Source organism: Tyto alba, unplaced genomic scaffold (genome assembly GCF_018691265.1).
Source record: "Tyto alba isolate M040663 unplaced genomic scaffold, T.alba_DEE_v4.0 Super-Scaffold_4, whole genome shotgun sequence".
Lineage (NCBI taxonomy): Eukaryota > Metazoa > Chordata > Aves > Strigiformes > Tytonidae > Tyto > Tyto alba.
The window spans coordinates 337,950-363,073 of record NW_024881315.1 but is presented as its reverse complement, the minus strand read 5'-3'; the positions used below and the strand labels follow the sequence as shown (position 1 = coordinate 363,073).

Sequence of the window (25,124 nt, the reverse complement as noted above, 5' to 3'; positions counted from 1 at the left end):
TGGGGAGGGGGCAACAGGGGTCTGAGGGCGTGTCTAGGGGATTTGGGGTGTCTATAGGGGGCTCTGGGGGGTGAGGGGACCTATAGGGGGACTGGGGGCGTCTCTAGGTGAGCTGAAGGGGTCTGTAGTGCTCGGGGGGGGGGGCTATAGGGGGGTGTCTGTAGGGTCCCCTGGGGGGGTTATGGGGAGACACTGGGGTGGGAAGAAGCCCAAGGGAGGTGTTGCAGGGCTCTATATGGGCTCTATAGGGTCTGGGGGCGGGGCAGGGGGGTCCCGGGCTGACCGGAGCCCCCAGCCCCCCCCCCGTCCCGCCATGCTGCCGCTGCTGCTGCTGCTGCTGCCTGTGCCACCTGCACTGCCGGGCACCGTGGAGGTGACACGGCCCCGCGGCGTCTCCCTCTCCAGTGAGTGACACACCCCCACGGGGGGGGGGCCCCAACATCCCTCTGGACCCCCCCAATATGTCCCTGTGTCCCCTCCAACCCCCCCCCCCCCCGCCCCCAGACCACCACTTCTACGAGGCCTCGAAACCCTTCACCTGCCTGGACGGCTCGGCCACCATCGCCTTCGCTTGGGTCAACGACGACTATTGTGACTGTCGCGACGGCTCTGACGAGCCTGGTGAGCCCCCCCCACCCCTCTACACCCCAAAGACCCTTTTCGGAACCCCAAATGTCCTGATGGGACTCCCCCATGTGTCCTCTCCCCCCCCCACCCCCAGGGACGGCGGCGTGTCCCAACGGCCGTTTCCACTGCACCAACGCTGGGTACCGGCCCCAGAACATCCCCTCGGCCCACGTCAACGACGGCGTCTGCGGTGGGTCTGGGGGTGCTAGGGGGACTTTGGGGGGGCTCATTGGGTCCCCTTGGGGGGGAGAAGGGTGGGTCTCGGGCTCCTGGAGGGGAATTGGGGCCTCCCCCAAACTCTGCGGTTGGAGTGGGGGGTAGGAAGGTCCTTGAGGGGTCTTGGAGGAAAATGTTGGGGTCCCTACAGGGGTTCTGGGGGTTCCTAGGGGGGCTCTGGGGGTCCCTGGGAGGTGTTGGGGATCCCTGGGGGGAGTTCTGGGGGTCTCCAGGAGGTGTTGGGTTCCTGGGGGCGTTTCGGAGGGTTCCTAGGAGGGTTTCTGGGGGTCTCCAGGAGGTGTTGGGGTTTGTGAAGGTTTTTTGGGGTATCTGGGGGGCAGTTCTGGGGGTCCCCAGGAGGTGTTGGGTTCCTGGGGGGATTCTGGGGGTCCCCAGGGAGTGGTGGGGTCACTGGGGGGATTCTGGGGGGATTCTGGGGGTCCCCAGCAGGAGTTTAGGTTTGTGGGGGGGTTCTGGGGATCCCTGGGGGGGTTCTGAGTGTCCCCAGGAGGTGTTGGGGTCTCTGGGGGTGGTTCTGGAGGTCTCTGGGAGGGCTTTTGGGTCTCTGAGGTGTATTGGGATTTGGGGGGGGGGTGGTTCTGGGGGTCCCCAGGAGGTTTTGGGGTCCTCTGGGGGGGGTCCCCAGGGTGCTGAACCCCCCCCCTCACCCCCCCTTCTCCAGACTGCTGTGACGCCACCGACGAATACGACAGCAGCGCCGCCTGCGAGAACACCTGCAAGTGAGCCTGGGGGGGGAACTGGGACGCTACTGGGGGGACTGGGACAGTACTGGGCGGGGGGCGTGTCTGCATTGTGGGGTGCCCCCCACCTGCCCCCCCCCCGTGCCCCTCACAGGGAGCTGGGCCGGCGGGAGCGGGAGGCTCTGCAGCGCCGGGCAGAGGTGGCCCGGGAGGGCGCCCGCATCAAAGAGCAACTGGTGCAGGAGGCGGCTGCGGGGCGGCAGGAGAAACAGGTACTGGGGGGAAAGAGGGGGCCCGGGGGGGGGGCCCGGGGTGTGGGGGGCTCACGGAGGGGGGGGAGGGGGTGTGAGAGGGGTGGGGAGGTGGGGGGGAAGGGGTGCGAGGGGGTTGTGGGGGGTAGAAGGGGGATTGAGGGGTGGGGGGCTTGTCTTACTGGGGATTTGGGGGGGTCTGGGGTGGGGGGGTTCTCGTGGGGTGGGGGGTGGGGGCCCATGGGGGGGTAGGGACATATGAGAGGTCGGGGTGGGGGGGGGTGGAGAGGAGGGGAAGGGTCGTGGGGGGATGGGGGGGGGTCTGTATTGGGGATGTGGGGGAGTCTGGGGTGGGGGATCTCGGGGGGTGTGTGTGGGGTCTCATGGGGGGCTTAAGGGGGGGAGTGGGGGGCCCTGGCAGGACACATGGGGTCCCATTATGGATGTGGGGGGGGGGGGGTTCCATGGGGGGTCAGGAGGGTCCCATGGGGGATGTAGAGGGTGTGTGGGGGGGTTGTGGGGTGTCGTGGGGAGGTCATGGGCGGGGGCTTTAAGGGGCTGTGGGGGTCAAGGGAGTTCTTGGAGGGTTTGTGGGAGTCCCAGGGGGAACACGGGGGGGTCCAGAGGAGCATGCGGGGGGTCCTGGGGGGCACAAGGGGCTCCCGGGGAGGGATGGGGGTCCCCTGGGCGGTCCCGGGTGCTGACCTCCCCCCCCACACACACACAGGGCCGGCTGGGGGGGCTGCAGGAGGCCCGGCGGGGGCTGGAGCAGCGTGTGGGGACCCTGCGGGCGGCCAAGGAGGCGGCGGAGGGGCCCGAGCGGGCAGCCAAGGAGGAGCATCAGCGGCGCTGGGAGGGTACGGTGGGACCCCCCCCGGATGCTGGGAGCTCCCCCCCCCCCGGGGGGGTTTGGGGGGGGTCTGAGCCCGCCTGTCCCAGCAGAGCAGCGGGCGGCAGCAGCGGCGGAGGCGGAGGCGGCGCGGGCGGATGAAGCTTTTGCCGAGCTGGACACCGACGGGGATGGGTGGTGAGCTGAGGGGGGGCATGGGGGGGCCCCCTGGGGTGGGGGAGAGGAGGGGGGGCAGCACCCAGCACCCCCCCAACCCTTCACCCTGCACCCCCTCCCCAGGGTGACGGCGGGGGAGCTGCGGGCCCGCCCCGAGCTGGACACCGACGGGGATGGCGTCGTCTCAGAAGATGAAGCCCAGGTGGGGCCCCCAGAACCCCCCCTGGAGCCCCCCCCAGAGCCCCCCCTCAGGGCCTGGGGGGACCCAGGGCTCCAGGAAAGTGACACCCCGCTGTGTGTGTGTGCCCCCCCACAGGCGCTACTGGGGGACCCGGCACCAGTGGACGCTGCCACCTTCCGTGACCGTCTCTGGGCCACCATCAAGCAGCGCTACCAGCCCCAGGTGGGTCTGGGGGGGGACCAAGGCTTTTGGGGGGGGGGTCCCCAGGCTTTTAGGGGGGTCCCTGAGCTTTTCGGGCGGGGGGGGCAGGAAGCATTTGTGTTTCCTGTGTTTGGGTAGGTCCTACATTAAGTTGTTATGGGGAAATTGAGGCAGGGGTGTGAGGGATGGGGGTGGCCTGACACAGCGCCACCTCCCCATAATGTGCAGGGCCAAGCTGAGCCCCCTCCGCCCCACCCTGAGCCCCCCCTAGAGGAGACCCCCCCCGAGGAGGAGGAGGAAGAAGAGGAAGAAGAGACTGAAGAGGAAGAAGAGGAAGAGGAAGGTGGCGAAGGCGGTGAAGGCCCCGAGGAAGAGCTGAAGGTGGTGGGGGGGTGAGGGCACAACTGGGGCACCCCCACCTTGTACCTTGCTATGGGGGGGTTGGGGGCCCCCCCTCCTGACCCCACTGCCCCCCCAGGTCCCGCCCCCCCAGCACCCTGAGGAGAAGGGCCCTGAGGAGCCCCCCCCAACACCGCCCTTTGATGCTGCCACTCAGGCCCTGATTGATGGTATGGGGGGGTTCTCAAGGGGGTTTGGGGGGGGCCTGGGGGAGGGGGCAGGGTTTTGGGGGGGTCTTTGGGGGAAATGGGGGTTCTCAGGGCGGGTGGTGGGGTTTTGGGGGGGCTGGAGTGCTGGGAGGAGTGGGGGGAGGTTCTGTGTGGTGCTTGGGGGAGCTGAGCCCGCTGTGCCCTCCCTGCTGGGGGTCTGGGGTTGCTCCCAGTTTGGGGGAGGGCTGCTCCCAGTTTGGGGGGCCCCCTCACCCCCCCATGTCCCCCCACCCCCAGCCGCCCAGCGGGCCCGTGAGGAGCTGGAAGAGGCTGAGCGAGCTCTCAAGGAGGCTGAGGAGTCCATCAGGTGGGATGGGGGCCCTTTGAGACGGGGGGGGTGGGGTGGGGGGGTGGGAAGCACCCTATAAACCTTCGTTCCTTCCCGGGGTGGGGGGGGACACCCCAAAAAAAAAATGGGAGAGGGATAACCTGAGTGCTCTTTGTATTATGTGTCTGACTTTCCTCCTGGGCTGATTGGGGCGGGGGCGATGGGAGGGTATGGGGGGGGGGCTAGGGAGGGTGTGGGGGTGTCCCTGCCCCCCCCCCCATGACCCCCCCCCCATCCCGGCAGGGCCCTGGAGCAGGAATTGGCTTTCGACTTCGGTCCCCAGGGCGAATTCTCCTACCTGTACAACCAGTGCTACGAGCTGGGCACCAGCGAGTGAGGGGGGGCCCGGGACTGGGGGGACTGGATGGGGGGGGAGCCGAGTTGGGGAGGGGTTGGGGGGGTCACTGGGAGCTGGTAATGGGGATAATGAGTGGGACTGGGGGGGGGTGGTTATAGGGGACATGGGGGGAGCAGGTCTGGGGACACTGAGGGGGGGTAGCAGGGAAAATGGGGGGGGGTCAAAGTGGGGGGCACCAGGGATCGGCTGTGGGGACACTGGGGGGCTGGGGACAGCAGGGGGAGCCAGGTATGGGGAGGTGGGGGGTGGTTCTGGGGGACACAGAGGCATTGGGGTCCCCCCATGTGTGCCCCCCCCGCTCTGTCCCCAGGTACATCTACCGCCTCTGCCCCTTCAAACGCGTCTCCCAGAAACCCAAACACGGCGGCGCCGAGACCAACCTGGGGTGAGGGGACCCCAGAGCCCCCCTGGGGACACCACAGTGGCTCCTGTCCCCTGGGTTTGGGGGTGTGTGTGTGTGTGTGTGTCCCTCATGTGCGTGTGTGTCCCCCCCCCCAGGACATGGGGCACCTGGGCCGGCCCCGAGCACGATCGTTTCAGCGCCATGAAGTACGAGCACGGGACAGGCTGCTGGCAGGGCCCCAACCGGGCCACCACGGTGAGGCTGTCCCCCTGTGTCCCATCCGTGCCCCCCCCCCGGGGTGTCCCCACATCCCTTGTGTCCCCCCCAGTGACACACACATTCCCCCCCCGCAGGTGAAGCTGTCGTGTGGGACGGAGACGGCGGTGACGGCCACCACGGAGCCCAGCCGCTGCGAGTACCTGATGGAGCTGGTGACGCCCGCAGCGTGTCGCAACCCCCCCTCGCACGAGGACCACGACGAGCTCTGACCCCGGGTACTGCTGTTGACAAACCCCCCCCCTCGCACGAGGAGCTCCCCCCTCGCACGAGGACTCATCTTGCACGGCCATCACGTTCTGTCCGTGCCTCAGTTTCCCCTTGGGACACACACACACACACACGCTGTTCCCTTGAGAGGACAATCCCCATTGCTTTTGTCCCCAGGGGGGCCCCCCCCTTATTCCCCCGGGGGGAGATGGTGACAGCACGGTCCCTGCCTCAGTTTCCCTCTCCCACAGCCCAGTGGGAGCTGCCAGGACCTTGAGGGACCGCAACCCCCCACCCCGTGGGGGGAGCATTTTTTGGGGACACACACACACACACGCAGAGGCCGCTGCGACTGAGCCGGGGTGGGGTGGGTGGGCAGGGCGGAATATCGGACTCTTCCATCATTCTCCAACGCGAGACATAAAAATAAAAATAGAATTTAAAAGCGGCGTGTCCCCCCCCCTCTCCCCGCAGCCCCCCCGGCGGGTCATAGCTCGTCCCGCGCGGCGCTGTCGAGGGGGGACTGGAGCACGTCGGCGTTCTGGGCCTCCCGCCGCAGCTCCTGCTGCTCCTTCATCTTCTGGGACTTGGCCCGGTCCCAGTCGGTGACGGTGGCCTCGTCGTCCCACACCACCGAGGTCTCGGTGTCGCTGACGTAACCCTCGTCCCCCGTGTAGTGGGTGGGGAACACCAGGAGCGGCTCCGCCGAAAACGCCACCAAATCCCGCTTGGCGAAATGTTTGGTGTAATCGGCGCTGGGGAGAGAGAGCGGGCTTAGGGGAGGGCAGGAAAAAAAGCCGGGAAAAGAGCTTTTTTTTTTTTTTTTTTTTTTTCCCCCCTCCCAAAATGCCAAGGGGGTTTTTGAAAGAGAAGAGCAATGGGGGAGCTCCTGGAGTGAACCCCCCGGGGGTAGGTGATGAGGAAAGGGATGAGGAGCTGGCATTGAGCGGAAACAGATCCAAAAGGACAAAAATAAATGGCTCCCAGGGGAGAAGGGAGCGGGTCTGGGAGAAAATGGAGCCAAAAGGCCCTGAAACCATCCCAAAGGCCACAAAATTGTCCCCAAGGGGAACCGGAGCTAAAGGGACAGGGAGACTGGCTGCGAGGGAAATGGGTCCAAGGGAAACGGCACCCAAAGGACAAGAGAAATGGATCCAAGGAACAAGAAACCAGCTCTAAGGGAAAAGGGAGCCGGAGCGACATGAAGAGTGTCTCCCGAGGCAGCAGGAATGGCCTCTGCGGGAAAATGAACCCAAAGGGACATGAAAAATAGCACCAAAGGACCAAGAAACCAGCTCCAAAGGGAATCGGAGCCAAAGGGACATAAAAAGGGTCTCTCAGTGAACAAGAAATGGTCTCTGAGGGGCAGTGGAGCCAGAGGGAAGGGGAAAATCCTCTCTCTGAAGGGAAATGCAGCCACGGGGACAAGGGAAATGGCTCCAGAGGCCAAGAAACCAGCTCTGAGAGGAAATGGATCCAAGGGGACAAGAAATGGGCTCAAAAGGGACAAGAAAAATGGGCCCTCGAGGACAAAACCAGCTCTGAGGAGAAACAACTCCAAAGGGACGTGGGAAAAAAACATCTCCAGGGGAAATGCAGGGATAGGGGGGAAATGGCTCCAACGGGACGAGGAACCGTCACTGAGGGGGAAACGCCTCCAAGAGGACAAGGGAAATGGTTCCAAAGGGAGAAGAAACGGCCTCGGAGGGAAAATGAACCAAAAGGGACGTGAAAAATGGCGCCAAAGGGACAAGAAACCGGCTCTGAGGGGAAGTGGAGCCAAAGGGACAAGAAAAGCACCTATCTCCAAGGGGAGTGTCTCCAGAGGGACAAGAAACCACCTCTGAGGGGAAATGGCACCAAGGAGACAAGAAAAGCGTCTCCCAAGGGACAAGAAACGGTCTCTGAGGGATGACGGAGCCGAAGGCAGGAGAGAAATCCTGTCTCTGGAGGGGAAGGCATCCATGGGGACAAGGGAAGTGGCTCCAGAAAACGGCTCCTGAGGGACGAGGAACCAGCGCTGAGGGGAAACGAACCGATCCAACGGGCTAGAACGGCTCCGAGGGGCCACCTCCCCCCCAGCCCACCCCTCAGCACCCCCCGGGACTCACAGCGGGTGTTTGTTGAACATGACGGGCAGGAACTCGTCGACCGGCAGCATCTTGGCCAGCGGCTCGGCCGCCAGCAGCTTCCGCGCGCCCGACAGCGAGAGGACGTAGCCCAGCGTCCAGTACGAGTAATCGGCTTCCACCAGGTTCCTCACCCGCGGCACCGACTTCTCCGGCCGCTCCACCTGCATCCTCTTCCTCCCGATGTAACTGCGGGGAGAGCCGACAGCCTCGTTAACGCCCGCGAGTCGGTTGCCGACCGGGTAATTAAGCGGCCAGACTCACATCAGGTCCCAGGCCAGCCCCTCCGCTTCCAGGTCGTGCATCAGGTTCATCAGGCGGCGCTTGAAGAAGATCTCGAAGCGCAGGTCGTCCTCGAACACCACCGACTTCTCCAGCCCCCGCGCCACAATCTGCGGGGTTCAGGGAAAAGGCGCGGTTTTTACGGAAAAAGGGAAATCCTCCCGGTTCTCCCGCCAGGCCGGAGGGACAGGAGGCCCCGGCCAACACCTTCTCCTGACAGGATTGGGGATTGTCCCGTTCTTCCCAAAAGGATTAGGGATTAGTCCCATCATCCCCTTGGAATTAGGAATTAGTCCCATCCTCTGCTCAGGATTCAGGATTAGTCCCCTCCTTCCCAGCAGGATTAGAGGGATTAGTCCCATCCTCCCCTCAGGATTAGGGATTAGTCCCATCATTCCTGTTAGGATTAAGGACTCGTTCCCTTCTGTAACGTCCACACTGGGGATTTGTCCCCTTCATTGCTGCCAGGACTAAGGACTTGTCCCCGTCCTTCCCGTTGGGATTAGGGATTTGTCCCCTTCCTTGCTGTCAGGAAGTTTTCCTCTCTGTTACCATTGGGATTAGGGACTCGTTTTCACTGCCATCAGGATTAGGGCTTTGTCCCCTCCCTTCCCGCTGGAATTAGGGGCTCGTCCCCTTCCTTAACATCCACATTCAGGACTCGTCCCCTTTGCTGCTGTCAGGATGAAGGACTCATCCCATTCCTTTCCCTCGGGATTAGGGATTTGCCTCCTTCCTTCCTCTCGGGATTAGGGATTTGTCACTTTACTCTTGGGATTAGGGACTCATTCCCTTCGCTACTGTCAGAACTAAGGACTCATCTCCTTCCCCTTAGGATTAGGGACTCGTCCCCTTCCTTCCCCTTGGGATTAGGGACTCGTCCCCTTCCTTCCCCTCGGAATTAGGGATTTGCCCCTCTTGCTGTTGGGATTAGGGGCCCATCCCCTTCCTTCCCCTTGGGATGAGGGCTTTGCCCCCTCCCTTCCCCTTGGGATTAGGGACTCATCCCCTTCCTTCCCCTCGGAATTAGGGATTTGCCCCTTTTGCTGTTGGGATTAGGGACCCATCCCCTTCCTTCCCCTCGGGATGAGGGCTTTGCCCCCTCCCTTCCCCTCGGGATTAGGGACTCGCCCCCTCCCTCGCTGTCAGGACTAGGGGGCCCCCATTCTTACCATCGGGATTAGGGACCCGTCCCTTTCTTTCCTGTCAGCATTAGACTCTTGTCCCCTCCGTTACCCCCAGGCTCGGGGCCCCCCCTTGGCCCCCCCCAGCCCCCCCCCCCCCCTCACCTCCTGCCAGACGCGGTAGTGGCTGAGGAAGCAGCCCAGCTCGCCCTTGGTGAGCGGCCGCCCGTGGTAGGGATCCTTGTACCCCGGCAGCATCCGGATGCCCAGCGCCTCCACCTCGCTGCTGTTCATGGCTCTGCAAAGCCAGCGGCTCAGCCTGGGGGGGCCCCCAGCACACACACCCCCCCCCCCCCCCCAAAACGCGGCGTCTGTCCGCCCACCCGTCCGTCTGTCCCCCAGCCCACCCCTCTCCGTGCTCACTTGCCGTCCACCGCCTCCACCAGCTTGCAGGCGATCTCCTGCTCGTACAGCGTCCGCAGCATCCGCTCCCGGCGGTCCGCCCGCCGCTTCAGGTTAATCATGAACACCTGAAAAGGGGGGAAAAGCCCTCAAAATGCAGCGGGGGGCGGGGGGGGGGAGGGGGGAAGGAAAAAAAAATCCAGAAAAGAGGGTGAAGGAAAAAAAAAAAACAAACAATTGAGAAGGGGGAAAACTCTAAAATTCTGAAGAGAGAAAAATAAAAACCCAACCACAATCCAGAACAGAGGGAAAAAAAAACACCAACCAAAATCCAGGAGAGAGTGAAGGGAAAAACCCAACAATTGAAAGGAGGGGGGGAAACTCCAAAATTCGGAAGAGAGAGTGAAGGAAAGGAAAAAAAATCCAGAAGGGGGAAGGAACCCCAGAATTCAGAAGAGAGAAAAAATAAACCAAAATTCAGAAGAGAGGAACGGCCCCCCCAGTCCTGAAGAGGAAGCGTGTGGGGAAAAAAACAGAATCTAGAAGCAGGTGGGGGAACACACAACCCCCCAAATCCAGAAGAAACGGGGGCAGGAACAAAATCCAGAAGGAAGTGGGGGGACGTGATGACACAGGCAAAATTCAAATGAAAGGGAAGAAAATACACATCCAGAAGAAAGGCAGAAAACCCTCCGAAATCCAGAGAGGGGGTGACAACCCGAAACCCAGCAGAGGGGAGAACCCCCCCAAAATTTAGAAAAGGGAAAACCAACCCCAGAATCCAGCAGAGCGGGAGCGAACCCCCCCAAGATGCAGAAGGGGGGGGGGGAGGAACCCCCCAAAATTCAGAGGAGGGGGGAACCCCCCCCCCCAAAAAAGCCGGGGTGCTCACCTCGTCGAAGCCCATCTTGTCGGGGACTTTGGGGGGCACCCAGACGTGGGGGGACGGCTCCGCCGGGGGGTTCTTCACTGCGGGGGGCAGGAGGGAGAAACCCGGCTGGGCTAAGCGGGAATAAACCCCCCAGGGACCGGGGTGGGGGGGTCGTGTGTGTGCCCCCCCCCCCCAAAAAAAGGGCTTTTGTGCCCCACAAGGCCTCGCTGCAAATGGGGGTGGGGGTCCCCCCCCGGCGCTCACCCATGATCTCCAGCTGGACGTGCAGGAAGCTCTCGGCCTCGTCCCGCAGCGTGCTGTGCGACCGCAGCGGCACCGGCAGGAACCCGAACACCTCCCGGTTACAGACGAACATCTGCACCTCTGAAACGCAGCCAGGCCGGGCTTAACGTTACGCGGGGCTGAAGCCAGCACCAGGCCGGGCTTAACGTTACACGGGGCTGAAGCCAGCACCAGGCCGGGCTTAACGTTAAGCGGGGCTGAAGCCAGCACCAGGCCGGGCTTAACGTTACGCGGGGCTGAAGCCAGCACCAGGCCGGGCTTAACGTTACACGGGGCTGAAGCCAGCACCAGGCCGGGCTTAACGTTAAGCGGGGCTGAAGCCAGCACCAGGCCGGGCTTAACGTTACGCGGGGCTGAAGCCAGCACCAGGCCGGGCTTAACGTTACACGGGGCTGAAGCCAGCACCAGGCCGGGCTTAACGTTACACGGGGCTGAAGCCAGCACCAGGCCGGGCTTAACGTTAAGTGGAGCTCATGCTAACACCAGGCTGAAAGTGAAGTTAAGCGGGGCTGAAGCCAACACCAGGCTGGACTTAAGAGGAGCTCGTGCTAACACCAGGCTGAAGTTAAAGTTAAGCAGAGCTCATGCTAACACCAAACTGAAAGTAAAGTTAAGTGAAGCTCGTGCTAACACCAGGCTGAAGCTAAAGTTAAGTGGGGCTGGACTTAAGTTAAGCAGAGCTCACCATAACACCAGGCTGAAATTAAAGTTAAGTGAAGCTCGTGCTAACACCAGGCTGAAGTTAAAGTTAAGCAGAGCTCATGCTAACACCAGGCTGAAATTAAAGTTAAGTGAAGCTCGTGCTAACACCAGGCTGAAGCTAAAGTTAAGTGGGGCTGGACTTAAGTTAAGCAGAGCTCACAATAACACCAGGCTGAAATTAAAGTTAAGTGAAGCTCGTGCTAACACCAGGCTGAAGCTAAAGTTAAGTGGGGCTGGACTTAAGTTAAGCAGAGCTCACAATAACACCAGGCTGAAATTAAAGTTAAGTGAAGCTCGTGCTAACACCAGGCTGAAGTTAAAGTGGAGCTCACGCTAACACCAGGCTGAAAGTGAAGTTAAGCGGGGCTGAAGCCAACACCAGGCTGGACTTAAGAGGAGCTCGTGCTAACACCAGGCTGAAATTAAAGTTAAGTGGAGCTCGTGCTAACACCAGGCTGAAGTTAAAGTTAAGTGGAGCTCGTGCTAACACCAGGCTGAAGTTAAAGTTAAGTGGAGCTCGTGCTAACACCAGGCTGAAAGTGAAGTTAAGCGGGGCTGAAGCCACCACCAGGCTGGACTTAAGAGGAGCTCATGCTAACACCAGGCTGAAATTAAAGTTAAGCAGAGCTCATGCTAACAGCAAGCTGAAAATGAAGTTAAGCGGGGCTGAAGCCAACACCAGGCGGAAGTTAAAATTAAGTAGAGCTCACAATAACACCAGGCTGGACTTAAAGTTAAGCGGGGCTAAAGCTAACACTAGGCGGACGTTAAAAGTTAAGTGGGGCCGAAATTGAAGTTACACAAGTCTAAAGTGAACGTTAACACTGGCCTAAAGCTCATGTCAACACCGGCCCAACGTTAAAGCTAATGCCAGCCCAAAGCTAACCCCAGCCTCAAGTTAAAGCCAATGCCGGCCCAACGTTAAAACCAATGCCAGTTCAACATTAAAGTCGACTCCGGCCTAAAGTTAAGGCAAACATCAGCCTCAAGTTAAGGCCAATGCCAGCCCAACGTTAAAGCCAACGCCAGCCTAAAGTTAAAGCCAACGCCAGCCTAAAGTTAAAGCCAACGCCAGCCTAAAGTTAAAGCCAACGCCAGCCTAAAGTTAAAACCAACGCCAGCCTAAAGTTAAACAGCCTAAAGTTAAAGCCAACGCCAGCCTAAAGTTAAAGCCAACACCAGCCTAAAGTTAAAGCCAACCCCAGCCTAAAGTTAAAGCCAACGCCAGCCTAAAGTTAAAGCCAACACCAGCCTAAAGTTAAAGCCAACACCAGCCTAAAGTTAAAGCCAACGCCAGCCTAAAGTTAAAGCCAACACCAGCCTAAAGTTAAAGCTGACGCCAGTCCAAAGCCGACGTCAGCCCAAAGCCAACATCAGCCCAACGCCAGCCCAACATTAACGTCAAGGCCAGCCTAAGGCCAACGCCAGCCTAAGGCCCACGCCAGCCTAAGGCCCACGCCCGCGCCAGCCCGCAGCACCTCACCCGCCTGCCGGCAGGAGAAGGCGAAGACGATGATGTCGTCGAAGGCCCAGGTGTAGTCGGGGTGCGGCGGGTAGAAGGCGAGCGCCCGCGAGGCCGCCTTGCGCAGGTCCAGCAGCAGCGTGGAGTGCACCATGGGCACCGGGAAGCAGCCGCGGCGCTCCCGCTTCCGCACCGGCAGGTACGCCGGCGTCCGCCTGTAGTAACCCTGGCAGAGGCAGGAGCCGCCTGGGCGCCCGGCACCCAGGGGACCCGGCGCCCAGGGGACCTGGCACCCAGGGGATGTGGCACCCAGGGGACCCGGCACCCAGAGGACCTGGCGCCCAGAGGACCCAGCACCCAGGGGACCTGGCGCCCAGCAGGTAGAGCATCGAGAGGACCCGGCACCCAGGGGACCCAGCACCCAGAGGATGTGGCACCCAGGGGACCCGGCACCCAGAGGACCTGGCGCCCAGGGGATCCAGCACCCAGAGGATGTGGCACCCAGGGGACCCGGCACCCAGAGGACCTGGCGCCCAGAGGACCCAGCACCCAGAGGATGTGGCACCCAGGGGACCTGGCACCCAGAGGACCCAGCACCCAGGGGATGTGGCACCCAGGGGACCCAGAGGAATGAGAGAGGACCTGGCACCCAGAGGACCTGGCGCCCAGAGGACCCAGCACCCAGAGGATGTGGCACCCAGGGGACCCACAGGACCCAGGGGATACAGCACCCAGAGAATCCACGACCCAGAGGATGTGACACCCAGGGGACCCAGCACCTAGAGGACCTGGCACCCAGGGGATTTGTCACCCCAAGGACCAGAGGACCTAGCAACCAGGGGACCCAATGCCTAGAGGACCCAGCACCCAGAGGACCCAGCACCCAGAGGATGTGGCACCCAGGAGACCCAGAGGACCCAGCACCCGGGGGACCTGGCACCCAGAGGATACTGTACCCAGCAAATGTGGCACCCAGGGCACCCAGCACCTAGAGGACCTGGCACCCAGGGGACCCACAGCACCCAGCACCCAGGGGACCCAGTGCCTGGAAGACCCATCACCCAGAGGATGTGACACCCAGAGGAACTGGAGGACATGGCACCCAGAGGACCTGGCACCCAGGGGACCCACCACGCCGAGGATGTGGCACCCAGGGGGCCCAGAGGAACTGGCACCCAGGGGATCCAGCACCCAGAGGACCAGGTACCCAGGGGACCCAGCACCCAGAGGACCTGGCACCCAGGGGATCCAGCACCCAGAGGATTTGGCACCCCAGGGAGCAAAGGAGCCAGTACCTGGAGAACCTGGCACCCAGGGGATCCAGCACCCAGAGGACCTGGCACCCAGGGGATCCAGCACCCAGAGGACCAGGTACCCAGGGGATCCAGCACCCAGAGGACCAGGCACCCAGGGGATCCAGCACCCAGAGGACCAGGTACCCAGGGGATCCAGCACCCAGAGGACCAGGTACCCAGGGGATCCAGCACCCAGAGGACCTGGCACCCAGGGGATCCAGCACCTGGAGGACCTGCTACCCAGAGGACCTAGCACCCTAGGGACTCAGCACCCAGGGGTCCCCTCCCCACCCACCGCTCACCTGCGCCGTCATCCCGCACCAGAAGTTGGAGTAGGCGGCGCGCGAGTCCAGCATGGGTGCCACCACCGTCCTGTTCTCCGCCATCAGCAGCCCCAGCGTGTCGGGGTTCGTCAGGACATTGTCGGCGTCCAGGAACTGCCCGACAGCACCCAGACACCATCAGGACCCCCCCCCCCCAAAATCCAGCAGCCGTGGGGTCCCCCCGCTCCCAGTGCCGGGACACCCCCCCCCCCCCAGTACCAGCAGGTAATCGGCCCAACTGGCGCGAGCGGAGTCCAGCGCCGCCTGACGCAGCTTCATCACGTGCTCGTAGCGGGAGGGGGACCAGTGCTTGGGGCCCTCCTCGTCGGGGTACGATCTGGGGGGGGGACGGGGATGTCACCCTGGGGTGTCCCCCCAACCTCACCCGAGACCGGCACCCACAGCCCACGGGGTTCCTCTTGAACACGGGGATCCCTCCCCAAACCTGGGCACTCACCGGGCAGACAGCTTAGAGTGCGGCCCCACAGCCCAGGGGGGGGATTCCCCTCCCAAATTTGGGGACTCGCAGCTCATGGGGACCCCCGAATCTGAGCGCCCCCAACCTACAGGCACCCCCAAACCTGAGCACCCACAGCTCATGGCGACCTCCCCAAACCTGAGCGCCCCCAACCCATAGGCACCCCCAAATCTGAGCACCCCCAGTCCCTGAGGACCCACCCCCAAACCTGGGCACCCCTAAGCCATAGGCACTCCTAAATCTGAGCACCCACAGCCCATAGGGATCCCCCCAAAACTAGGCACCCTCAGCCCATAGGCACCCCCAAACCTGGGCACCCATAGCCCATAGGGACCCCCCCAAACTTGGAAGCCTGCCACCCATGGGGACCCCCAAATCTGAGCACCCCCAGCCCACAGGCACCCCTAAATCTGAGCAGCCACAGTCCACAGGAACCCCCCAAGCTTGGGGACCCCCAGCCCACAGGGACCCCCAAACCTGGGCACCCACAGCCCATGGGCACCCCCCCCACACTTGGGAGCCTGCAGCCCACGGGGACCCCCAAATCTGAGCACCCACAGCCTGTGGAGACCCCCCCAAAAAATGGGCACCCACAGCCCATGCGGCTTCCCCCCCTCCCCCTTCCCCTCCCTCGGTTCCGAGCCCCCCCCCAAAAACCTCAGACCTCCCCCTCCCCCACACACCCCACGGGTGACCCCCCCGCTCCCCTCCGCCCCTCCCACTCACCGCGGCTCCTCCATGGGCCGCCACTCCACGCGGTGGTAGAGCCCACGCACCCGCACCAGCCACTCCCGCAGCAGCGCCGTCGTGTTGTCCACGCTGTGATCCACCGCCACCCTGCGTGGGGACCGGACACGCGACCCCGCCCCCATCAGTCCCATGAGGGTCCCCCTCCCCCCCTCCGCGTATCTCCCCCCCCCCCCCCCCCCGGCCCCACGCGTGTCCCGCCCACCAGAGCGCCGTCCGCTCCTTGGGGTGCCGCAGCCGCTCCAGCGCCCCCAGCGTGGCGGGCAGCGCGTGGGCCGCGTTCCGCGCCAGCAGCGCCACCGTCACGCGTGGAGCCATCAGCGGCGACTCCGGGCTCCAGCGTTCCTCGGGGAAATACCCGCCCGCCGGCCGCGGCCCCGCCGCCAGCGCCAGCACCAGCCACGGCCACGGCCACGGCCACGGCCACGGCCACTGCCCCGCCGCCATCCTGGGCCGCCCGCGGCTCCGACACGCCCCCTCCCAAGCCACGCCCCCCCGCCGAGCCACGCCCCACCACCAAACCACGCCCCTACGCCCCTCTATGGCACGGACCCCGCTGTGGTCACGCCCCCCCACGAACCACGCCCCCCGAAACCACGCCCCTAGCCCCTTCTATAGCCGGGACGCCGCTGTGGTCACCCCCCCCCACCGTGCGGCCACGCCCCCCGACCAGACCGTGCCCCCACCCAGCCATGGCGGGGGCCCCGCCGTGGCCACGCCCCCTTCAGCCCCCACCCCCCCCCGCCCCAGCGCCCTCTCCCTCCTCTTCCTCTGCCCCCGGCTCCCTCCTCTTCCTCTCCCCCCGCCCTTCATTCCAGCTCCTCCCCCCCATCTCCGGCCCCCCCCCTCCCAGTCTCTGTCCCCCCCTTCCATCTCCCCCTCCCTCCCCCCCCCCCCCCAACCTCCTCTTGCCCCCCATCTCCCCCTCCCCTCCCTCTCCCTCCTCCCCCCCGTTTCTGCCTCCATCTCCCCCCATCTCTGTCCCCCCATCTCTCCCCCCATTTCCCTCTCCCCCCCCCCCCTTCTGTCCCCCCCATTTCTCTCCCCCCCCCCAAGCACACTCCACACACAAATCGCCCATTTCCAATTGCTCTGTTCTTCACTGGGCCCACTGGGATCCCCCCCAGCCCCCTGCCTGCCCCCCTGTCCTGGGGGGGGGGGTCACAGGAGGGGGGGGGTGACACAACCCGGATGGGGGGGGAGAAATGTCACAGCTGGGGGTGTGTCACAGCCCGGGGGGGGTCACAGCCCGGGGGGGGGTCACAGCTGGGGGGTGGTGACACCGGCGGCTCCTCAGCCCATCTCCTCATAGAGCAGCTCCTCGGCGCTGGGGGCGGAGAGGTTGGGGCTGGGGGGGCCCGAGGCCTCGGCCAGCGCTGAAAGGCAACAGCGGGTCACCCCCAGCCCCGCTTTTTACCACCATTTCACAGCCCCGTATTTTTTACCTTCCGACTTCTACTTTCAGCCACAACTGTCAAGTGAAATTCTCACACCGCGACTTCCCAGCCGAGGCCCCGACCCCAGCTCCGCCGGCTTTCGCCCCGATTTCACGCTCGGCCGATGGAAAACCACGAGAAATCCCGGGGTCACCCCTGGGTGTCCCCCCCCCCATCCGCCTCCCAAGGGCGTTAAACTGCCAGCGGCCGCGCAGCCCCCGCTCCCCAGGAAAGCCCCGCCACTCGGCGCTGCCCGCCCGTGACATCACGCCTGGAAAACGAGAGGATTCTTCCCCCGGCTTTGGCCAGCGAGAGGTTGAGAAGTTCCAGCCAGTGGGGAGGGAAAGAAAACTGGCAGGAAGAAAATAAGTCAGCTTTGGGCTTCTGGAACGCGCCGAGGGCAACATCTGGAAAGAAACTTGAGTGTACGAACATGGAAAGCGCTGTTTAACGGCTTGGGAAAAAAAAAAAACCCAAACCAAAACAAAAAACCAGCAGCGACGCCGGCGACTGCAAATATTTGGAGAGGGGCTGTTCCAGCCCGCGGCCCGCAGCCCCCTCACCTCTGCCGACCGCCCGCAGCAGCACGGCCCGGACCGTTTCTTCGTAAATATTTTCCAGGTTGACGATGCCGCTGAAGTCGGCGAAGACGAAGCTCTCGTACTGCGGCAGCTCCTGCCCCGGGGAGGGGAGAGAGGGGCAGCGTCAGCGCTGCCAGCGAGCCGGGGGGGGGGGGGCTGGTGGGAATTGGGTGAAGCTCCCCAAAAATCGGGCAGAGCAAGAGGGGAGCCTGCAGCCCCAAACCCACCCCCCCGGGACTCGCTGCGGAGGGACTCGGTCCAGCCGGCGCGCTGGCACGGCCAAGGGGAAGACACACCAAAAAAAAAAAAAAGGAATAAAATAAAAATAAAAGGAGAATGTTCTGGGAAATGGCTAAAGGACGGTCACGCCCTCGGCGGCACGAAACAGAACATGACTTATGTCTGCTTGGAGGAGATTTTCGGGATGCCGTCGCGCAGCGGGCTGCGGTTTGGCAGCCTGCGCCGCCTGAGAATGAATTCAAAGCTCTTTTCTGCGGAGAGACGGTGCCCGAGCGCCGGGATGCTGGCGAGGGGGGAAGGTTGCGCCGAGGGAAGGAGTTTCTCTTTCTTGCTGAACTAAAAACCCCTTGTTTGAGCCCGTTTCCCCACAGACAGGGCCCCCCCCGAGCCCCTCGCAGGCTCCCCCGTACCGGTTTACACCCGGACTCCAACTGCTTCAGCAGGAAAGGAAGGAAAATTCGGACCAGCCACTCCTGGGCGAAGCGCTGCCGGCCGGAGCTGCTGTCGTAGTCGAATTTCTGCGATTTGAATTCAAAGTGGGGTCAGGCCCTGTGGCACCGACCTCGCGGCACGAGCGCGGCACCGAAAACGCCGGGAAAGGCGGCGAAGCGATCCAACGGCGAAAAAAACAAACTGAAAAAAGGTTTAAAAAAAAAAAACCCCAAAGCGCATCTCACTAAAGCCATCGGAGGAAAAGGAGAGAGCCCCGCGCCTCACCTTCAGCACCCGCTCCTTGACTTTCCCCAGGGCTTGGGCGAGGTGGTGGCGGGAGGCCGCCCGGCCGAGGTGCTGCTGCGCGAGCTGCTGGAAGGTGTGGGTGCAGTTCTGCATCAGCTGCAAGAGGAAAACCGGAAAAAAAAAAAAAAAAAAAAAAAAAAAAGAAAGGAAAAAACCCCACAAAAATAACCCTCGCTGAGCCCCGATTTCACTCCACATCTCGCCCCCCGCTGTGGGTGTTTTCCCTCCTCAATTCGCCGCCTTGTTGGTTTTAAACTACGGGAAAAATATATCGTCTCCTCAGAGCTTCGCTTGGGGCTTTTGGGGCGGCCCAAGGAGAAAAACCGAGCGCCAGGCAGTGGCACCAACCCCCCCCAAAACTCCCCCCGCCCCCCCGGCCTCACCACGGACCTGCTGCATGAGGTCCTGGGCGCTGAGCACCAGGCTGGTCCCGCCGCGGAAGCCAAAGCGCTCCTCCAGCCCTCGCAGGGTATCGCGATAGAGATCGGCCTCGGCGTAGCAGGGCTGCAGGGCGCCGGGCTGCCAGGACGCTGCCGCCAGCCGCAGAAGCTACGGCAGAGCAGCGGTGGGTCACCCGGGGGGGGCAGAGCAGCGGTGGGTCACCCGGGGGGGCAGAGCAGCGGTGGGTCACCCGGGGGGGGCAGAGCACAGTGGTGGGTCACCCGGGGGGGGGCAGAGCAGTGGTGGGTCACCCGGGGGGGGCAGAGCAGTGGTGGGTCACCCGGGGGGGGCAGAGCAGCGGTGGGTCACCCGGGGGGGGGCAGAGCAGCAGTGGGTCACCCGGGGGGGCAGAGCAGCGGTGGGTCACCCGGGGGGGGGGCAGAGCACAGTGGTGGGTCACCCGGGGGGGGCAGAGCAGCGGTGGGTCACCCGGGGGGGGCAGAGCAGCGGTGGGTCACCCGGGGGGGGCAGAGCACAGTGGTGGGTCACCCGGGGGGGGCAGAGCAGCGGTGGGTCACCCGGGGGGGCAGAGCACAGTGGTGGGTCACCCGGGGGGGGCAGAGCAGCGGTGGGTCACCCGGGGGGGCAGAGCACAGTGGTGGGTCACCCGGGGGGGGGGGCCAGAGCAGCGGTGGGTCACCCGGGGGGGGGGCAGAGCAGCGGTGGGTCACCCGGGGGGGGCAGAGCAGCGGTGGGTCACCCGGGGGGGGGGCAGAGCCCCCCCACTGCCCTTGGCGCCGTCCGCTCCCCCGGTGTAAAACTCAACCCCGCACAAAACTCAACCCCCAGCGTAAAACCTCAAACCCCCCCCCCATAATACCCAACCCTGCATAAAACAACTCAACTCTGTGTAAAACTCAAACTCAACCCCACACAAAACTCAACCCCACGTAAAACTCAACCCCATGTAAAACTTAACCCCATGTAAAACCCCGCGTAAAACTCAACCCCACATAAAACTCAACCCCACATAAAACTCAACCCCACATAAAACTCAACCCTGCATAAAACTCAACCCCGCGTAAAACTCAACCCCGTGTAAAACTCAACCCAATGTAAAGCCCTGCATAAAACTCAACCCCATGTAAAACCCCGCATAAAACTCAACCCCACCTAAAACTCAACCCCGTGTAAAACTCAACCCTGTGTAAAGCCCCACTTAAAACTCAACCCTGCATAAAACTCAACCTGCGTAAAACTCAACCCCATGTAAAACTCAACCCCACATAAAACTCAACCCCATGTAAAACTCAACCCCATGTAAAACCCTGCATCAAACTCAACCCCGTGTAAAACTCAACCCCATGTAAAACTCAACCCAATGTAAAGCCCTGCATCAAACTCAACCCAATGTAAAACCCTGCGTAAAACTCAACCCCACCTAAAACTCAACCCCACCTAAAACTCAACCCCACACAAAACTCAACCCCACGTAAAACTCAACCCCGCATAAAACTCAACCCCACCTAAAACTCAACCCAATGTAAAGCCCACCTAAAACTCAACCCCACCTAAAACTCAGCCCCGCGTAAAACTCAACCCCCCGGGGCCCCTCCCGCCGGGATTCGCCCCGGGCTCTGCCCGTCAGCGGCCTCGGGCGGCCCCGCTCACCTCCCGCCGCAGGACGGCGCCGGGCGAGCTCCGGGCCACGCCGATCACCTCGTCGACCCTCCGGGCGAAAAGCGAGCGAAGGGCCTCGGCTCCCGCCCCGAGGGGCCGCGCCAGCTGCTCCAGCACGCAGCCCAGCAGCGGCTCCACGCCGCGGGCGCAGCACGACTCCGCCGGGCTCCGCACCGCCGCTGCCCGCCGCGACAAGCCGACGGGTCACGCCGGGCGGGAAGGGCCACCGAGCGCCGCCGCCCCCCGGACTGCGCCCAAACCCGCCGCAGCCCTTCCCCCGCCCAAGCCAGCTGGAGACATTTCATGGATTTGCCCGGCTTGGGGCTTTTTTCAACCTCTATTTTTTGCCTTATTTTATCCGTCGGCCCAACCTTGGAGTTTGCTGGCTAGCTGCTCCTTCAGCGTCAGCAGCTGATCCAGGTCGGGGCGGATTTTCTTCTCCAGCTCAACCCGTAGCTTTTCCTTCTCCTCCTGAAAACTTTTGAGTTCGCTGGAGATTTCGCCGAGGACCAGGGTGTAAACCTCCTGGAGGAACTGGGCGGCCGACAAGCAGCGGGCGAACCAGGGAGACAACAAATAAAGGAGACGGAAGAGGCGCCGATTTTGGAAACGTGGCCAGTCCCTGGGCTCCCCCGCCCCCCAAAAACCCACCTCGCCAGCCGCGTCGCACCCCTAAAATTCTGCAACTCGCCCAGCCTCGTTCCTCCCAACCCAAACACCACGTAATTCATTCCTCCCTCTCCGTTACAGCCGTCCCCTCGCCGCCGCCCCGCGGCACCAGCAGCGCTCTCCGTTTTTCACGACTGGCTGTTAAATCCAGCGCTCCGCCGAGCTGCGGAACCGGCCTGTGCCGTCAAATCGTTCTCGAGCTGAGAAGTTCACACCCGAGGCCCCGCGACACCCGGGGCGCGACACCCCGGGACCTCACCCGGAGCCAGAGCTGCCGCCGCCTCCTCTCCGCCCCTCCGATGCCGGGCAGCACCCGGGAGCGCAGCACCGGCAGCAAATCCTCCATCAACACGTTCCCGAGGATCTAAAACCCAAAACGAGCGGCCGAAATCACCTCGGAGCGGCGGCCTCGCCGGAGAGGCTCCGCTCTCGGAGGCTCCACCGACCTCAGGTTCCGTCCCCAGGAGAAGATCCTCCGCTCCGTAGCGGCCTCTCTCCTGCCTGTAAAACCGCACCGCCTCGAGGAACGCCTCGGCCTCCAGAGAATCCGCCCTCTGTAATTCTGAGAAAAAAAAAAAAAAAAAAAGGGCGAGTTAATCCCGGTGATGCTTAAACCCACTCCCGAGCGATTCCCGCGCGAAGGCGCCGCCGCCAAACCATCCCGAGCGAGGGGGACGGCGCCGAGCCCCCGCTCGCGCCCCTGGCAACGCCCCCGAGGGCAAGAAGCTCGCCCCCTCACCCGTGCTGCCGGCGCGGACGGCGTCCCCGAGAGCCGCCCTCCAGGTCGGCCGCGAGCCCGCGCGGAAGCAGAAGTGCCGCCGGAAAGGGTGGTAGAGGAAAAGCAACGACTCTCCTGGCGCGTCGGCGAAGGGGCTGCCACCTCGGGGAGGAGGAAGATGCGCGACGGAGGCTGGCGCAGGCACGGCTGGATGCCCGTTCCCCGCGAGCTCCCCGCGCCCTGCGGCTGGCGTTCGGCTTTTTATTCACAGAGAAAATAACCCGCCCTCCTTCCCGAACGGGCCGGGGCCGGCCGTGTCGTTAGAAAACGAGGGGGGATCGTGTCGGCCGCCGAGCCGGGGAAACCCCAAAGGGACGGGATTGTCGTTTATTTTTAGCGTTACTGGACGCAACAAATCGGGGGTTGGGTGCAGCAAGAACCGTTCGGAGAGCAGGAGCACAAACGCTTCGCTCCGAGAGCAAACTGGCAAAGCCTCCCTTCCCTTTTAACCAGCATCTGCAGCAGACTGGAAAGATCCCAATCCACTGTTTATTCTGAACGGAGCCGTCCATAGGTTAAAAAGCCCCGGTAGTGTTCAACGGCTCGCGGCCGGCTCTAAACTCTTTCCCAGGGGGCAGCTCTAACAACAGCCAGAGGGCCGCGCGCCCGGGAGCTCAGCAGAGGAAAACCGCTTGAAACGAATTTCAGGCGCTGGCGAAGCTTCCCGGCAGCTGCTGCCGGTTCCGTGCCACCCGCGTCCAAACTCCCCGCTCCCCAGCTGGCCGCGCCGGGGCGCAGAGCTGCCTGCCAGGGCCGAGGCCAGCGGCCGCCCGAAAAAAACAAGGAAAACAGGGGATTGAGCTGCACGAGGGCCCCGAAACGCCAAGTTCAGGTGACGCTGCGAGTTCAGCTCCGGGCGTTGCCGTGAGGAAGCTTCTCGGGTGTTTTCTTGGCGCGCGGAGACACAACCCGCCCCGTGCGCTCCCCTCCTCCTCCGACCCGGCTCCCGCTCCCCGCCGCTCCCCGCGGCGCAGAATTACCCGCGAGCCCTTGGCACAGCTCGCCCAGCCGCTCGGCGTACTCGCCGGCCGACGACAGCAGCAGGTAGCCGGAGAGAGCGGTCGAGCCCCTGGGCTGGCAGCCGTTCCTCAGGGCCTGGGACAGAAAAAAAAAAAAGTCACAGGGCGGATCGTCAGCGCGAGGCTGCGCGGGCGATAACTGACGGTTCCCTCCGGCCGGCGACAGCGAGAGGGTTCGTTGCTCGCGGCGGCGTTTGCACCAGCCCCGGATCTCGGTACCGCTGCGGCGCAGCCACAACGAAACCAACAAAAAATCCAAGGCAAGGCGGGAGAAGCTGGGCGAATTTGAAAGGAAACGCACGTACGAAAGGAAATTAAGATATTATTGGCGCAGGGATTCTGCGGACGCGAAGCAGCCGGCTTTTACACGAGCGTGCTGGCAGCAAGGGATGCCCGGAGGGGATTTCATGGGCTGCGGCCACAAAAAATCCTCAATTTTAGGGTCTCTGCGGCGGTCGCTGCATGAGCACATTCACCTCTTCGCTTTCGAACCACCGCAGGGTAAAATCTCCGAGCAGGACAAAGTAATTCTCCTGCCAGCTGCGGGAATCGCCGTCGTACTGGGAGAGCAACCCGTGGTGCAGAGCGGCGTCGGGCGGCCCCCGGAGCTGTGGACACGTGAGAGAAGAGAAAAAAATGTCAGGGGAAAAACGAAAAAAAAGTGAGAAAAGAATCTCAGCAAAGGCACGAAGCGCGGCGAGGCCGGAGCGTCGCCTGGCCTGGGGCCCAGCCCGGCCCAGACACTTGGCTCCGAGCGGCGTGGGGATAACAGCGGGAGGCAGCTGGACACAGACATCTAGTGGTGATGAAAAGCAAAAGACAGAGCCAAAAAAAAAAAAACCAACCCCCCAAAACACGAAACCAAACTGTCGTGGCTCTTCACGGCGGCGCCATGAGGGTTTCAAGCAACCCCACCTCAACCCGCTCCGCAATATTTGACCCCGATGGCACAAAAGCTTTTCCGCCCGGCGCCGGGACGGGCTCTCACCTGGCTCGGCAGGAGCTGCGGGGCCGCTGCCCCCCGGGGCTCCAGCTCCCCCGAGACCCTGCGCAGGAGGGCGGCCGCCAGCTGCCTCCGATAATGGGGCACGAAACTCCTCACCGCGGCGTCGGCGCGACCTGCGGGGACAGAGCCGGGGTGGCGGCGGCCCCGCTCCCGGCGGGGGCAGCTCCCTGCTCTTAATTATTTGGTTTTTTTTTTGTTGTTGGCGTTTCCTCGCAGAGCGGCAGCGAGGCACCAGGCAGACCTCGCCCCGTCCCTCGAGAAATAAATCTTTGTTTCTTGAGTGTGTGGCTGGACCCCGCTCCCAAACCGCTTTATCGCCCCGGGGACGCTGCCAGGCGCCTGCTCAAAAAAGGGATCTGAAACGTCGGAGGGTTTGACAAGAATCAAAATTTTAAAAGTTTTTTTTTTTTTTTTTCTGGGCTGCTGCTGCTCCCAACGCCTCCCCCGCCGGCTGGAGAGGTGGGAACACCGGAGGAAACTCATCGCCAGCCGTTACGGAACCGCCGTGCCCTGCAAGCTCGGCGGAACCGGGTCATGAAGCCGCAGCCCCGGCGGCGCCCCAGAGCCCCAGCGCGGGGCTGGAGCCACGAGCTGACGCCCCGAGGACCAGGCGCCTCCCCGGGAGCCTTCGCCAGGGGCTCGGAGACCCGTTTCACACCCTGCGCCTGGGATTTCCCGTCCATAACCCGGCGGCGGAGGTCGATGGCGGGGCTCGCCGGGGCCGCGACGGGATTTATATTCCACCCCCCACCCCCCCAAAAAAAAAAAAAAAAAAAAGAAGGAAGGGAAGCAGCAGAAATCGTCTCTCACCTCTCAGGTACCTGCGCTGCCGCCCGGTCAGGGGGCTCGAGCACCTTCCCCCCATCTTCGGCCGCGGCGCTCGCCAGCCGCGCCACACGCCGCGGCTTCCCCCCCCCCCCCCCCGCAGCGCGTTGGGGTCTGGCTGCCCCACATCAGCTCATCGATAGTCAAATACCCCGTTATCAGCTCAGAAATATTCAAATAAAATCTCAGCTCACCCCCCCCCACCCCCGCCCCGCCGCACACACAAAATAAGCCTTAAAGGGGCAGCGGCGCCTCCGCGGCTTCCCACCCCGTCCCGCACCCCAAACCGGCCCCAATTTGGGGGGGTTTGATTTATTTTGGAGACCGGGTGGGTTCGTGCTCCGTCG

General features: G+C 63.2%; 4 protein-coding genes across 8 annotated transcripts in view; 2 read left to right on the top strand and 2 right to left on the bottom strand.

The window, feature by feature from the left end:
* The window catches only part of LOC104362803 (EVI5-like protein), a 136,357-nt gene extending 136,283 nt beyond the window's left edge, over window positions 1-74 (top strand). The window contains exon 20 of the mRNA XM_042802805.1: window positions 58-74. Within this exon, the coding sequence (XP_042658739.1) occupies window positions 58-74 (17 nt within the window). The remainder of the gene's footprint in view (window positions 1-57) is intronic.
* A 106-nt stretch (window positions 75-180) lies between these two features.
* PRKCSH (protein kinase C substrate 80K-H) lies at window positions 181-5,751 on the top strand. Its single transcript, XM_042802852.1, has 16 exons — window positions 181-404; window positions 505-621; window positions 722-817; window positions 1,526-1,583; window positions 1,699-1,816; window positions 2,523-2,652; window positions 2,738-2,822; window positions 2,925-3,003; window positions 3,118-3,204; window positions 3,412-3,564; window positions 3,662-3,752; window positions 4,029-4,098; window positions 4,363-4,452; window positions 4,788-4,862; window positions 4,976-5,075; window positions 5,174-5,751. The coding sequence occupies exons 1-16, from the start codon at window positions 182-184 to the stop codon at window positions 5,306-5,308; spliced, it is 1,707 nt and encodes a 568-aa protein (XP_042658786.1). The 5' UTR covers window position 181; the 3' UTR covers window positions 5,309-5,751.
* On the bottom strand, window positions 5,728-15,907 carry COLGALT1 (collagen beta(1-O)galactosyltransferase 1). Its single transcript, XM_042802851.1, has 12 exons — window positions 15,630-15,907; window positions 15,404-15,514; window positions 14,419-14,536; window positions 14,179-14,313; window positions 12,603-12,807; window positions 10,379-10,498; window positions 10,136-10,212; window positions 9,265-9,371; window positions 9,007-9,139; window positions 7,700-7,827; window positions 7,418-7,624; window positions 5,728-6,061 (listed from the first exon to the last, which is right to left on the bottom strand). Exons 1-12 carry the CDS (start codon window positions 15,869-15,871, stop codon window positions 5,794-5,796), a joined length of 1,851 nt encoding a protein of 616 aa, XP_042658785.1. The 5' UTR covers window positions 15,872-15,907; the 3' UTR covers window positions 5,728-5,793.
* Window positions 15,908-16,500: 593 nt separating this feature from the next.
* Window positions 16,501-24,923, bottom strand: NIBAN3 (niban apoptosis regulator 3). Of its 5 annotated transcripts, XM_042802858.1 has the most exons (14): window positions 24,763-24,909; window positions 23,935-24,065; window positions 23,423-23,554; window positions 22,908-23,022; window positions 21,889-22,113; window positions 21,596-21,711; window positions 21,409-21,513; window positions 20,852-21,014; window positions 20,472-20,659; window positions 18,810-18,968; window positions 18,399-18,515; window positions 18,092-18,199; window positions 17,424-17,535; window positions 16,501-16,800 (listed from the first exon to the last, which is right to left on the bottom strand). In XM_042802858.1, exons 1-14 carry the CDS (start codon window positions 24,815-24,817, stop codon window positions 16,718-16,720), a joined length of 1,809 nt encoding a protein of 602 aa, XP_042658792.1. In that variant the 5' UTR covers window positions 24,818-24,909; the 3' UTR covers window positions 16,501-16,717. The 5 variants fall into 5 exon arrangements, with proteins under 5 accessions (XP_042658792.1, XP_042658793.1, XP_042658791.1 ...); XM_042802859.1 differs by having other exon boundaries at window positions 16,707-17,535; window positions 18,399-18,482; window positions 24,763-24,923; XM_042802857.1 differs by having other exon boundaries at window positions 16,707-17,535; window positions 24,763-24,915.
* Window positions 24,924-25,124: the final 201 nt, after the last annotated feature.

What these genes read in the sequence shown, in the direction of transcription:
- COLGALT1 (XM_042802851.1), bottom strand. Translation starts at nt 15,871, where the DNA reads ATGGCGGCGGGGCAGTGGCCGTGGCCGTGGCCGTGGCCGTGGCCGTGG. An exon ending in CGGCCCATGGAGGAGCCGCG is followed by an intron (nt 14,537 to 15,403) that starts GTGAGTGGGAGG and finishes TCCCCCCCCCAG; the next exon opens with ATCGTACCCCGACGAGGAGG. An exon ending in CGTCCAGCTGGAGATCATGG is followed by an intron (nt 10,213 to 10,378) that starts GTGAGCGCCGGG and finishes TGCCCCCCGCAG; the next exon opens with TGAAGAACCCCCCGGCGGAG.
- NIBAN3 (XM_042802857.1), bottom strand. Translation starts at nt 24,817, where the DNA reads ATGGGGGGAAGGTGCTCGAGCCCCCTGACCGGGCGGCAGCGCAGGTAC. An exon ending in CGCAGCTCCTGCCGAGCCAG is followed by an intron (nt 23,555 to 23,934) that starts GTGAGAGCCCGT and finishes ACGTGTCCACAG; the next exon opens with CTCCGGGGGCCGCCCGACGC. An exon ending in GCTGTGCCAAGGGCTCGCGG is followed by an intron (nt 22,114 to 22,907) that starts GTAATTCTGCGC and finishes GCCGAACGCCAG; the next exon opens with CCGCAGGGCGCGGGGAGCTC.
- PRKCSH (XM_042802852.1), top strand. Translation starts at nt 182, where the DNA reads ATGGGGAGACACTGGGGTGGGAAGAAGCCCAAGGGAGGTGTTGCAGGG. An exon ending in CCGCGGCGTCTCCCTCTCCA is followed by an intron (nt 405 to 504) that starts GTGAGTGACACA and finishes CCCCGCCCCCAG; the next exon opens with ACCACCACTTCTACGAGGCC. An exon ending in GCCCCGAGGAAGAGCTGAAG is followed by an intron (nt 3,565 to 3,661) that starts GTGGTGGGGGGG and finishes CTGCCCCCCCAG; the next exon opens with GTCCCGCCCCCCCAGCACCC.